General features: G+C 36.4%; 1 protein-coding gene and 2 pseudogenes across 1 annotated transcript; 1 reads left to right on the forward strand and 2 right to left on the reverse strand.

Annotated features, from left to right (window-relative positions):
• Positions 1-479: 479 nt before the first annotated feature.
• Positions 480-1,223, reverse strand: LOC114713980 (60S ribosomal protein L27a-3). Its single transcript, XM_028898676.1, has one exon. The coding sequence runs from the start codon at positions 1,142-1,144 to the stop codon at positions 704-706; it is 441 nt and encodes a 146-aa protein (XP_028754509.1). The 5' UTR covers positions 1,145-1,223; the 3' UTR covers positions 480-703.
• A 2,665-nt stretch (positions 1,224-3,888) lies between these two features.
• LOC114713974 (uncharacterized) lies at positions 3,889-6,140 on the reverse strand (annotated as a pseudogene).
• Positions 6,141-6,341: 201 nt separating this feature from the next.
• On the forward strand, positions 6,342-12,730 carry LOC114713983 (ABC transporter B family member 26, chloroplastic-like; annotated as a pseudogene).
• Positions 12,731-14,546: the final 1,816 nt, after the last annotated feature.

The raw sequence follows: 14,546 nt of genomic DNA on the forward strand, positions 1-14,546 counted from the left end.
CTGAAAGAAGCCACAGCATAATGTCTTCATCAGAAAACGGAAACTTTGTCCACCTTATCTTAATCCTTTTAATCATATAGAATGAACAAACCCAACCAGTATAATTCTTCACTGGACTTAAATGTGTACATGAAGCAAAGACAACATCGTTAAACAAATCAAACAGAAACGATTCTGCCCTCGCAAAAATTAGTGTCAGTCCATTGCATGAAATCTGAAAAATGAGGTTCATTGCTCATTTTGTTGAAGTTTTTACACTATATATCGTTATATAGATGACTGACTAAAACTAGTATGAGCTGCGGGGAAAATACTGCATTACATGAAAATTCCAATCCAATCGAATATATCATGAGAACCGGTGAGCTCACAACTGAACAACATCTAGGGTAAAGCAAAATGATAAAGGATTGCGTGATTGGTTCAGGGGATAGCACCCAAGTCCTATAAGATTTATTGTCACTACGCACATCAACTTCTGAATCAAAAGTAAAAAATCGTCCATTTCATAGAGAATAATATTAAAGATGTGATCAACAGTAAGAAACTCAGAGAACTAGGAAAGCGCGGGATTGAGGGAAAGAAAACCAAAAGCATTACCTTGACAAGAGTTCGAATAGATCAAAGCTTAAATTTCAATCAATTCCAAAGGAACTACCAACAGAGAAACAAAATTCTAATGAACAGAAAAAGTATCCAGAACCTAAGCAGTAAGAACCACAGCCCCACCGGCCTCCTTGATCTTTTTTTCCGCATTCTTGGAAACAAGCTTGGCCTTCACCACAACAGGTCGGTTCTCCGGCAGAACTCCTTTACCCAAAACCTTGAAGTACCCATACTGAGTAACATCAATCAAGGGAACATTGTCCTTGGAGGCCTTCTCTCTGACCTCATTAGGAACCAATGACCAGAGCTTGTCGATGTTCACAATAGGGCAGTAGAACTTATTGCGAAGCTTATGGAAGTAGCGCATACCTACTTTCCCGAAATAACCAGGGTGATACTTGTCGAAGAGAATTCTATGGTGGTGCATACCACCAGCATTACCACGACCACCTGGGTGCTTCCTGTGCTTGCCGATACGACCGTGACCGGCGCTCACGTGGCCACGCTTCTTACGATTCTTCTTGAAGCGGGTCGTCATCTCCGATCTGTCTCTCTCAGCAAAAGCTTCTCCCCCAGCAGGTAACGGCGGCCCGAGGACTTGCTGAGTTAGGGTTTCAGTTATTTATTTAGATGGAATGGAAATGTTGGATTTGTTAGCAATTCTGCCTCTAGGTTTCAGAAGACAAGGGCAGAACTGGAAAAATAAAATTTCGTTATTGGAGCCCATGGACTGACTATTTACTTGGGCCTGAACCTTATTTTCTTGGGCCAGAAACTTATAATCATAAGGAGACTGGTGTAGGAAAAAATAACGAGAGTCAGTATATTTTAAAAATGTATAAATATTTAATTTAATTACTGTAGACGAAAACGGCCCTTCTTTTCATGTTTATTTTATAAGTAAGAGGTAATCTAAACTAGTGATGAAATTCTTACTAAATAATGCTATTTTGCTTTTGCCTCGTCTTCAAGAGCTATTTAAGCTTTGTTTGATTAAAAGGATAGCAACAAATTTCTTTGATTATACTATAGGAGTATTTGGATAAAAACCAAACTATTATTTTAAAAATGCTTTTACAGTATACAAAGTAAATATGTGAAGGAGATTGTCTCGTTTTAGAAAAAAAATACTTTTTAAAAGCACTTATTGATGTTGCCAAACACCCCAGTATCCGGTCTACTTTAGTTGGGACAGGTTTGGAGTTAATGTTCTCAGTGGCAGCGGATCTGCAATTTTACTAACCCTCTATTTGGATAGGAAGAAAAGCTGAGAGGAAAGAAAATGAGAGGAGAGAAAATATTATCACCTCTCATATTTAGATGGACAAGAGAAAACAAAAAGGAAAGAAAATGAGTAAATATATAAATGACTAAAATACCCTTTCTATTATATCAAAATATATCTTGATTAAATCAAATTAAATATCATAATGAAAAACCATATTTACATTAACATAATCATATAATTTAAAATCAAATTATTTGATAAAGATATATTATCATGTTATTATATTTAATATCAAATAATTTTGTAAAAAAAGAAAAAAAAACATTTTGTATAATGTAATGCTAAAAAAAACCAAAACAACAACTCTACTTGTTTTTCCTTTCAGTTCATTTTAAAAAGATTTTTGCAATTTTAGTTATTTTATTTTTTAATCAAGCAAACACAGAAGAGAGACTTGATAATAATAAATAAAGTAAAAAAATAAAAAAATAAAAAAATGTATTATTTTGATGAAAAACATATGTAATGGTACAGAAGAAAAATATGCGTTCTTCTTATTTTCTCTTTATATATGAAGAGAAAAGTTGGAAAGAAAATAGGTTATGATACCCGCCTTATTTTCTCCTCAACTTGTCTTTCCTCCTACTTTTCTTCTTTCATCCAATAGAAGAAAAACCATTTTTTCTCCTATTTTCCTTCCTAGTTTTCTTTCTTCCCTTATTTTCTCTCCATCCAATCATAACATAAAGATAGGAGCCTAAGGGCTTGTTTGTTTGAGGGGAGGGGAGGTTTTTCATCCTCACCTTATTTGGTTTGATTAAAAAGGAGGGGAGGGGAGAGTATTTAATGATTCCTTGTTTGGTTCAAGGAGGGGAGGGGAGGGATAGTAATAATCAATTTACCATTTTACCCTTACATATTAGTTTATTTTTTTATTGATATATATATAAATTAATTTACATCTTAATTTAAATCATATAATTTAATAAAAATTCAGTCTTATCATGTTAATATGTGTATTAAAAAATCGGTACAATAATTTTTTATTCTAATTAATATAATAATATATTTAAAAAAATCAAATTAACAAATTTTATATGCTCTAAGAAAAATGAAATTTTATTTTCTTTAGGCTATCTTTTTTTCCAGCTTTAAAATATATTTAATAAATAATATATTTTATAAAAAACAATTAATTTTATAATATTATAAATTTTTATTTAAATAAATTTTTATTTTTATAATTTTTATAATATATTTTTAATTATAATAAGTATATATATATTTTATTTTTTTACTTAGGATAATATCTTTTTTATTTGAAATAAATATTATAATAATATATTTTATGGTAGAAAATGAATATTAAAAAAATATAAGGGCATATTGGTCCAAAATTTTGACTCCCTTCCAAAAATCCCATTTGGAGAGGAGTCAAAATGGGGGGAGAGGGGGAGAGGAGGAGGGAGGGAAAGGGAGCATCTCCCTTCCCTCCCCTCCAAAATTTTTAACCAAATGAGGAGGAGGGGCCCTCCCCTCCCCCCTCCCCTCCTCCCTCCCCTCCCCTCCCTCCAACAAAACAAACCCTAAATTTCTTTTCTTTTTTTTTTTTTAATATGAACTGTATAGCTAACTCAAAAAACAAGGAACACAAGGCAACAAAACTATCTCATCCTCCGTAACCTCCACCTGCCGTACATAAGAGGAGGAGGGCGGGCCTAAATTTTCAAATGAAGTAGGCTTGGGGAACAAAATATTCGTTTAGAATTATATAGGAGACAACAAAACTTGATTAAAGAATGTTCGGTGAAGCAAATATTTGCGAGGGAGACAATCAGCCCAATGCTAGATCGGAACAGCACAAACTAGTCCAATCGAAATTAAAAAATTCATAAACTAAATACGGGCTTGATTTCACGTTAAGAAGCACCTAAACACAATACTATGAAAAATGCCCTTAACAATAATCTCATGAAGAGGAAATTTTAATAAAATATATACTTTTTAGCCACTTCACTAAATTATATACTCGATATACATATACATACACAATAATTTTACAACATGCAAGAACCAGAACCTTACAAAATATTCTGAATAAATACATCACAAGCCGTGCAATTCAAACTGCATACGTATTCATCTGTGAAGAACGAGTGCAGCTCCAACTAATCCCAGCCATATTGTCAGACCAACCCAGAAAGGCTCGATTTTTCTCCAATCCTACCGGCGGCCGCCATACAAGGAAGTCTGCCAGATAGTCTCTCGTTGATGGAAGCTGATTGGTCACTGTCCCGCTTCTATTCTTATCCTTGTCCTTGTATTTATCACTCCATGTTCCAGCATAGCTACAGTCATGGCATACACACATCAAATTTATCCAAGATTTTGAATTGCTCAGAGTCACAAATGTTATATGAAGGGGATGCATCATAACTACATGTACCCAGTTATAAGGTTCTCAGACAACAATGCCTTCCTTCAACTGACACCATAGACCACAGGGCGGAACCAGGCTTAAAGTATGAAGTTGGTACAGAGTTGTGTAACACTTGCATTATAATCAGAAGAAAAAATTTGAATTTTTTTTTTGGGGGGGGGGGTGTGGCTCTGGCCAACCCCCTCTCCCTCCACAATTGGCAAGGGTTCTTCACAGACTGGGATGTTCAGAACAGAAGTTAATCATTGAACTCTAACGTAACCATTAATAACCAAATGGTCAGGAATTTGATAATTGCCATCATTCATTCTTTTCATTAATCGTATATAGTTTTCAAATTGAATCCTTCATGCAATGAGAGTGAAAATGACAAAAAAGAGTATGACTGCGTACATGACTCACCTCCCCTCTCAACACCCATGATCTCTCTCTCTCTCTCTCTCCTCACTATACAGAGTCTTTCGGATCGATCAAGCGTCAGTGCAAGTTATAGAAAACCTAATTAAACCCAAAAGGCTTTCATATGATGAGAAAGCATGTTAAGTTAACGCAAAATTACTCAAGGACATTTACTCAACCATGTAACTGTATCAAAAAAGAAAAATGAAGAAAAACTGTATCAAAAAAGTTTACTCAACCCTGTACGCTTTGATTTGAAGTTATTTTGACGCAACCAGCAACAAATGAGAATAATAGCGATAAGAACAATTATGCAAAAATAATAAGGCAAGTGACAGCATCAAAATACCTGTCATAACTAGAACCAATCAAAGGTATGGTCACCATTTCCTCTTGGGATATCTTGAGCTTTGGTGCTTGCAAAATGTAGCGAAGATCTGCAGCTTGACGTCGGATGCTGAGGCTAGGGTGTTTCTTCTCTAATTGCTGGTACAGAGCTATGCAATCCGCATGGCGGTTGTTGGCTTCATAAGCCATAGCAAGCCATATCTGTATCTGAAAGTTTCCCCCAAAAAAAAAAAAAAATCAATAAAGAAAAACCAACTCGCTTTGTTTTGCTCATTAAATAAAGAGCATTACATGCAACACTCAACTAACCTCACCACCAAACAATGTAGGTCTGGGAATAATCGTAAGTGCGCCTTCAAGAAACTCTATGGAACGTCCATACATACCCTTCCCATAAGCTTTCTGACCCAATTCAAACATCAGCTGAGCCGTGGCTCTCCTCTCCGCCTGCTCCTTAGCCACCTAAATCATCAAATCCATGAACAACAACTTAGAGCTGATTCTGGTCTAATTATTTAATTTTTGTACATTCTGATAATCCTTAGATAAGCAAATCAAGAAAAATCGAACCTTTTCAAGCTCTTTTCTGACTCTCATCCTCTTCTCTTCCTCCGTCTCTTCCCCTCCTTCCCCTTCATCATCGTCCATCCGACTCTGCAATTCCTCAGCTTTCTTCTCTAGCTCTCTTCTCTCCTCGAGCTCCTTCAGTCTCATCCGCAATTGCGTCTCCCAATCATAAGACTCCTCATCAAGCCCGTTCTCGTTGTTCTCTTCATCACTAGACTCCGCATCAAAATCAACACCGTTTACCTCTGAATTTGACTTTCCACGAGCCACGACTCTGTTCCGAGCTTCTCCATCGTAGTCAAAACCCTTAGATGAAACAGAAGCGCAGTAGGCGTGACAATCTCTCTTGGGCAAGCTCAAAATGACGTCCAGAGCCACCGTTCGAGCCTTCCGCTCCAGTATCACACCCCGCGGCGACGCCACATCTAGTAACAGAGACAATTTCCCCAGATTGACGGCCATCGAATCAAAGAAGAGAAGAGAGGAGAGGAGGAGAAGGAGGCAGGGTTGAGAATCAGAGAAAATTGGTTCCCCATGGAAAAGACTGTCAAGAAGATATTTTGGTGGTGTAAAACGTAAGGACCAAAATGCCCATGAATCTATCCCTAAGGATTCCAAAGGTTTCTGAATTGGGCGAGTACGTTGGGGACTTTGAGAGTGAGAACTGAAAACGTGGCACGCTGGAGGCGAGGGCCGTGTGGCAACTGTTGCAGTTGGAAGTTTTACTCACGAATTAGAATTCGTGCACGCCAAACCGAACACGTCACCAGAAATGAAGCGGCGTCGTTTCGTTTTGATTGGTCGTGCATGGCTGGGAGCCTGAGATGACCAAGCCTCGCTAAACGCGCTCAAGCTCGGAGCTTTATCCAAAACTCACACCATAACTTCTATATGGTCTGGAATGCTCCTTTCCATCGTCAATGGCTCTGCTTCTGGGCGGCATTCAACCTCTGATACTAACTTCTGTTCGTCACGATCATAGAAGACCTTGTATCAGAGTTTGTCGTAGACGCTTCCATTTCACTGTTAATACTAGAATTCATACTGTTCTGTCCAGTCCTTCTTTTAATCGGAGATGCATACTTGGGAGCCCTCCAAAATCAGCGTCCATAGATGGGTTTTCTGTGCAGAAGAATCCAGAAGCTTTAGGTGAAGAAAAAGAAGAAGATAAAGAGTTTCTGAAGAGGCTTAGGAGATGGTTCAGTTTCATTCCTTCGATTTTGCCTGGTGGAAGCTGGTGGAACTTCTCCGAAAATGTCGAAATTCAAGATTCGGCCAAACCCGTCACTGTGTGGCGCGCTCTTGCCAAAATGTGGCAACTTGTTGCTCAAGACCGATGGATTATTTTCTCTGCATTCTCTGCTCTCATTCTTGCGGCGGTGCGTGCAGTCAAATTTTATTCTTATGCTGACTGCTTTCTGCAACTTAGTTTGACGATGTGGTCAAAATCAATTATTCCTTCGTTGTGTTTCAGGTTTCGGAGATTTCCATACCGCATTTCTTAACAGCTTCTATCTTCTCGCACAGAGCGCGGATGTTACAGTTTTCCGGCGCCATGTGCTTCTCTTGGTTCTGTTCTGTATAACTTCGGGAATATGCAGGTCAAAATCTTGTATGGTCATATCTCCCTTCTACCTGCTGACAGTGATATGACTCTTTTCTATGCCACTTGCTGCTCTAAATAAAATCAATAAAGAACGGAATGGAATTGCTCTTCTTCTACTTAGCTCAAGTGTATCATTCTCTATACCTTTTTCTCGTCTCCTTGGTTAGTTGTTCTCTTTGAAAATTCCTGATTAACAGCCGAATAAGCGGATGTTTTAAAGGTTCTGAAGGCAGGTGAAATAAAGCACAGGCAAATCGCAGCATATGAGAGATTGATTTTTTTTTTTTTTGACGGTTGTTGTCACTAGTTATCCATCTGAAACTTTTCATTTTGCATGTGGAATATGCTTCAGTGGGATAAGAGGCTGCTGTTTTGGAATTGCAAATATGATACTGGTGAGTTTTTCCGTCATGTCTCCCTTGATGCACGACAAATAGGAGGCGGTTACATTGTCTGAGTTTCATTTTAAGAGACTTGACACAGCACAATATATTTTTTCAAATTTAATAATACAGTACTTAAATAATGTCCAATCTAGCTCCCGGTTTTCGTTGACTCGTCTGATTAAACTTCTTTGGCGCCTGTATATTTACCGTTGAATGGAGTTTAATCATTAATTATATCTGCAGGTAAAAAGAATGCGAGAAACATTATACTCCTCCCTTCTTCTTCAGGTTCTTCTGCCCTCAATACTTGATATCTTAATCTTTCTCTGTTTCATTTTCTTTGCCCCATTACTGTCCTTTTGATTCATTTGGAAGTGCCCTTTTTGTCATAGGATATATCATTTTTTGACGATGTAACAGTTGGTGATCTGACAAGTAGGCTTGGTGCTGATTGCCAACAAGTTTCACGTGTTATTGGAAATGATCTTAACTTGATATTGCGCAACGTTCTTCAGGTTGCTTTGCCTATGAAGTTTCGATGCTTTTAAAAATTTAACCCCCTTGTTGGGCCCTGAATTTGTTTTTTCATCTGTACAGGGAACAGGTGCATTGACCTACTTGTTATTTTTGTCTTGGCCACTTGGTTTATTTACATTGATGATATGCTCTATATTATCAGCAGTTTTGCTACTTTATGGAAGGTGAATTTTTTTTCAGTCTCCTCAAATTTTCTATCAGAGTCTCAGCTTATTAGCTTCCTCTGTCTCTGCCTGGTTTTCCCTTTTTCTTTGTTTCCTGTATATCATTTGTGTTATTTGGTCGTGTCTGTCTGCATAGGTACCAGAAAAAGGCTGCAAAGTTGATCCAAGAAGTCACTGCTTCTGCTAATGAAGTAAATAAGTTCCTTACACTTTTTCCCCCTTGTTTCTTCAGTGGCATATGACCTTTTTTTTTTCACTGTTGAATCATAGGTTGCACAAGAGACATTTTCTCTGATTAGAACTGTCCGTGTTTATGGAACAGAAGAAGAGGAACTTGGAAGGTGAGCGTACTTGAATTATGACGTATTAAATAAAACATTAATTTCTACAGTTCAGTAACTTTGATAGGCATATTATCCATGTCTCTCTACAGGTACAAATGGTGGCTGGGAAAGTTAGCTGATATAAGCTTGAGACAAAGTGCTGCGTATGGATTTTGGAATTTCAGCTTCAATAATCTTTATCATTCAACTCAGGTATAGCCAATTTGAGCACAAAATCTTTACATTAGGTTTTTTGACCCAAAAAAAAAAAAAAAACAATGCCTTCACTTTTTCACGTTAAGAAACAACAGATAAAACTCTATTTAGGTCATTTGTGAATTGACAATTAATGTAGGGATACATGGGTACTTTTTCCAGAACAAAATAAATGCAAGGTTATGAAGACGTAATCCAAAATTTTAGATTGCCTTGCATTCAGTTTGCCCTTGAGTGAAACATTAAGCACAGTATGGTCAAAGGAGGATACGTAGAGATTGCTAACCTCCACGGATCGACTATAAAAATAATGTTTCTATCCAAAGGGGTTTACTCAATAGTTAAAGAGAGACGGTAACTGTGTTTAACTATTTGGGTCTGAATCTTCTATTAAGCACTTTGGGAAGTAAAGTTATAAATTCACATGCTGGAATGCTAAATCACCTTGGATGTGAAATTACCTTGAGCATAGTCCCTCATGTATTTCCTCAATTCTGTTTGGAGTCGAATCTCCTCCCCCATTTTAAATGAGGTATAAGCATAGCTTTCTGCAAAATAAAATAATAAATGCAAGGCCATCAAAATATTTTTTAAAACAAGAATTTTGTGAACTCATTTGCCTTTGCAAATATTGGGTTTAGAGACAATGACCTAAAGCCCTGGCATGTGTCATAGTTTTTTTAATAAAGATGTTTTTTGGGTCCAACACCAAATATGGAGAATGCTAACTGTGTGAATGTCTTGTTCTTTTTCCTACTAAAAATATTATCACACCATTGAAAGAAAGTCTTCTAGGACCACCTCATTCATAATTATTTATCAAAGTCTGTACATGACCTCTGCTTTTATTTGAACGTTTAATCTTTTAGGTTATCGCCGTGCTGTTTGGAGGAATGTCTATTCTAGCAGGTCATATTACAGCAGAGAAACTTACTAAGTTATACTATACAGTGAATGGCTTATTTATTCAACCTGGTGGGTGGGGGACAGTATATCATCTTTGATGCAATCTGTCGGGGCTAGTGAAAAAGTATTTCACCTGATGGATCTCTCACCTAGCAGTCAGTTCCGTGCAAAAGGCAAGTCTTGTTATGGGTCATGTCAACTACTTCACATGTTTACAACTTTGAACAAGTCTTTTGCGTTTTTCCTTTGATTGGTGGCCACGTTTAATGAGGAGATTACCTTTCATTGTATAAGTAATAAAATGATAAGAAAAACTCGTATTGCAGAAGGTGCAAGTTTCTTCCGAGATTTTCATAGTTATGTAAAATTGATATTGAAATTTGGACGTGGCTTTGTTACAGGAGTAAAGCTGCAGAGGTTACTTGGGAATATTGAATTTATAAATGTATCTTTTCACTATCCTTCAAGGCCAATGGTATAGCTCTTCTTTTTATAATATCTTCATTTGGCTTCTCAAAAACATGTGATGCTCTTTTCGGTGCTGAAAACAATTGCTTCAATGCATTATGAGTAGTGCTGGAATAATTTGTGCATTGTTAATCCATGAAGTTGTGAATTATGTTATTTCTTTTGAAGATTCAACTCGTATTTGTAATATAAATTGTGAAAACGTCTGAAAATAAATCAGGTTCAGGTTCTTTCTTTGAGAAAAAGAGGGAGGGGGAGGATGGAGAGTTTTATGACTGTATGGTGCTTCTATCTCATTCGTTGTCGTTATCTTCATTTTATCACTTATATCTTGAATAAAAATGCAATTTCTGATGTGAGTAGCATGCTTTTACTGTGATGGATATTAATATCTTGACTTGACAATATCTCTGCCAGCCCTTGTCCCTTTGCATGGTCTTCCTCCTAAATATAAATTTGTTGCGCACATGCATAGGGTTAACACTCATGTTGTCACCAATAGGTGCACAACTAATGAACAATCATTGTAACAGGTATCTGTAGTGCGGCATGTAAATTTTGCTGTTCGACCTGGTGAGGTGGTTGCCATAGTAAGAAACTACTTCAAATGTTTTTAATGGTTCCTCATCTGCACAATGACTGAGATATTAAGTTCTCATTTCCTTTATTTTTACATAGGCTGGTCTTAGTGGCAGTGGAAAAAGTACACTGGTGAACCTTCTGCTCCGCTTATATGAGCCCACCAATGGTCAGGTAGCATTAGTTTAGCTTCATATTTAAAATTTAATATTAGAAATATGGGAATCGGATAGTTTGGCGCTTCTAGCATTGAATTAGAAAGGAACAGCTGAAAAAAGGATCTGTGATATGAAATAGCTGTTGCTGAGAGAGGGGAAAAAGAGATTCAGTCACTTTTTTCTGTCATTTCTTTATATATTGGTTAATGTTTCTGGGGAACTAGTTAGGTAGTAACTGTTTTGTGACCAGTTATGCTCTACATTAATATGACTTGAGTAGATGGTTTTTACTTGAAGGGGTGTGTGTGTGTGTGTGTCTTTTTCGTTTTAATGTTAAGTTTGATTGCAGATTTTGGTTGATGGCGTCCCTCTTAAAGAGTTGGACATCATGTGGTGGAGAGAAAGAATTGCATTTGTTGGACAGGTTAGTGATTTGCCAACATGGTGGAATTACAGTGACTTAAAATTAATTTCTCCTGACCCTAAAAATTTTGTCTGTACAGGAACCTAAGCTCTTCAGAATGGATATTAGTTCAAACATAAGATATGGATGCACTCGAGAGATTAAGCAGGAGGATGTTGAATGGGCTGCAAAGCAAGCTTATGCCCATGACTTCATCTCAGCACTTCCTAATGGCTATGAAACACTTGTTGATGATGATTTGTTAAGTGGGGGACAAAAGCAGCGAATTGCTATTGCTAGAGCTATTCTTAGGGATCCAAAAATATTGATCCTTGATGAAGCCACAAGTGCGCTGGATGCTGAGAGTGAGCATAATGTCAAGGTCTGCTTCCAAATGCTACCTAAGGCCACTTGACAGTATAGACTATAGGCACCATAAATTTGAGAGAAAGATATATTGATGATTGAGTCTCCTTTATCTGCAGGGTGTTCTTCGTTCTGTTAAAAATGACTCCCTGAGTATGAGAAGTGTTATTGTAATTGCACACAGGTGGGTCATCTTTTATTGAAGTTATCGTTTAAATTCTATCTTGATTCCGCATTTGAAATTTATGACCTGCTTTGCAGGCTTTCTACCATACAAGCAGCAGACAGGATTGTGGTCATGGATAGCGGTAAAATTGTTGAGGTTAGTTAATTCTCTCGTTTCCAACGCCTTCTTTACTTACTGTTATTCCTTGATGTCCCTTTTTGAAGCTTATTTTATTTGATCATCTCATCATCTGTTTTTAGTCTGGATGATCATACGTGTTCTATGTATTAGATTATGAACCAGCAACTTTTGCCATATTTCTTTCATTTGTATCTATTATTTCATTTTTCTGGGGAAAGTAATCATAAAACTCACATCAAGAATAAGTATTTCTTAAACTCTCACGAAATATACTGAAACAAACTATTTCCTTTGTGATGGCGAGAAACTATGACATGAGATTTCTGTTTCCTTTATCTTTCCCTGATCTGAAGCCGAACTGTTTGCATCCACACAGATTGGGAGTCACAGTGAACTTCTCTTAAGAGATGGTTTATATGCACGATTGACCAGTAAACAGGCTGACTCGGTGGCATGAGTTTTCATCGATTTTTTGTTGCTTCTTTCTCATCCTCCGCGGTGTCCTGGGACAAGCAATTTTTTCTACTGCTGGACCCATGTGTTGATAGTATTAAACAAGCGAAACTTATGGTTTCATCAAGTACATATATACATCTTGCTGTTGTTTTGGATTGAAGAGTTTGACAGAAGCAGGTTCTTAAAAGGCATAAGCTAACGCATAAAGAAGGGGGCATAACGCTGATAGCCTGAGAGCCAAGCTTGATTGATAGCCAGGAGGCCACCTTGGAGGTTTGCCTGTATGTTCTATTGAATCTATGAATTCATGGATGATGTAAATAACGCATTTCCTGACCTTGGGCAGCCAGTGCACAAGATGTTGCTTTGTGAGTTCTGACAGCCCTTCCCATTTGATGAAATTCTCTATTCGGTAATATCAAATCTGTTTAAACATTATCATGCTCGGTTAATAGTAGTTCTTTTTCCCAATCTGATCTTCGGAAAAATAGAGTCTTTTTCTACTCAATCCAACCGCCGTTCATGCTAGTATCAGCTTTAAGTTTGTGGTAGTAAATTTTTGTCTTGAAAAAAAAATCTAACGTTGTGTTTGGCTTAAGGGAGGGAAAAGGAAAGGAGGGATTTTAATTAAGGAAAGGGAATAGTAGCTACAAAAGGGAAGGGAGGGTCGGGAAGGATTTTAATGATCTCTTGTTTGAATTGATTGGAGGGGAGGTGAGAGAGCAATTTTAATAATACCTTATTTTGTTCTAATAAGAAATTGACTATTTTGACCTTATAAAATTTAAATAAATTTTCTCACTTTTTTTATTTTGTTAAGATATAATTATATATATAATACAATTCACTAATTTTGATTTACAAGACACAGTCACACACTTATAAGATATCAAGATAAAAAGTTGTGAGTGATAGATTTCAATAAAAAAAAAAGACCTTGAAGGTGAAAGAAAATACCGACGGCCTCTTGGAATTAGAAGAAGAGAGAAAAAAAATAGGTTTATAAATACTCACTAATTTTGGAAACAATTATCTTGACAACCTCTTACTAAATGTTTAAAAGAATTCTTTTATGGAGAAATATTGACAACTGATTAGGGGTTAACATATTGAAAAGGTATGTAAGGAATTAAAATATTATCTCTCATCTCTCTTTCAAAAAACTCTACTTTTAGAGGGGAGGTTAGAAGAGAAAAAAAGGGTAAATGAGCCCTTCCTTTCTTTCAAAAATATCTTAACCAAACAAGAAGAGGAGAGTTGCTCTCTCCTCCTAAAAAATTGCACCATACAAACAAGGAGAGGATAACAACTCCCCCCTTCCCTCCAAAAACGTTGTACCAAACATAGTGTAAGAGGCAAGAGCTTCGTGACATGAAGAACACTTTGGAGATTTGTCTTGTATTTAATGCGATATCCAATGTTCACAGGAAAAAAAAAACGTATTATTGAATAATTTTAATCTGTTTCGCAATTCTTGAATTTTAATATAAATATTTTTTTATTTAAAATAAAATCTCTTATCTCCATAACAACAATAACCACAAATTCTTATAAGATTAACTACATTGACTGCATGATGTAATTAAACTTTATTAATGCCCAAATTTTTGAATAGATGTTGATAAAAAAATCATATCAATAACTTTATTGAATATTCTCTTTAATTTTTCTTTATCTTATTTTGTGAATTTTTCTTTTTTTATAAGACTTCATACTGTTTAATTTATCCTCCTATTAGTGTGTCCAAAATCAAAGATTTTTTTTTTAATGTAAACAAACCATTGCAAACAATTTTTATAATTTATTTTTATAGAAGTCATTCTAACTTGTTTATTTATATGTTCATTATGAATTTTTTTTCCTTCGCCTGGCTGCACATTCCCCTCATCTCTGGCTACCTTCACTTTATAGTCATGTTGTAAGCAGTATTCAGTACGTATGGCATTGCTCGTTTTATGGTATAAGGTTCATATTTTGTTGGTAAAAAGTTAGCTTTGTATTTATTTATTTATTTATTGGGTAAGACAATGAGACCCAAAAGCTTGGCATCTCAATCCCACCCAGTCTCCTTCCGTTTTGTTGG

Source organism: Neltuma alba, unplaced genomic scaffold (genome assembly GCF_004799145.2).
Source record: "Neltuma alba isolate B1F8T4 unplaced genomic scaffold, ASM479914v2 tig00011482_pilon, whole genome shotgun sequence".
In the NCBI taxonomy this organism is placed as follows: domain Eukaryota; kingdom Viridiplantae; phylum Streptophyta; class Magnoliopsida; order Fabales; family Fabaceae; genus Neltuma; species Neltuma alba.

Bases quoted from the DNA above. Each gene is read 5' to 3' on its own strand.
- LOC114713980 (XM_028898676.1), bottom strand. From the start codon at position 1,144: ATGACGACCCGCTTCAAGAAGAATCGTAAGAAGCGTGGCCACGTGAGC.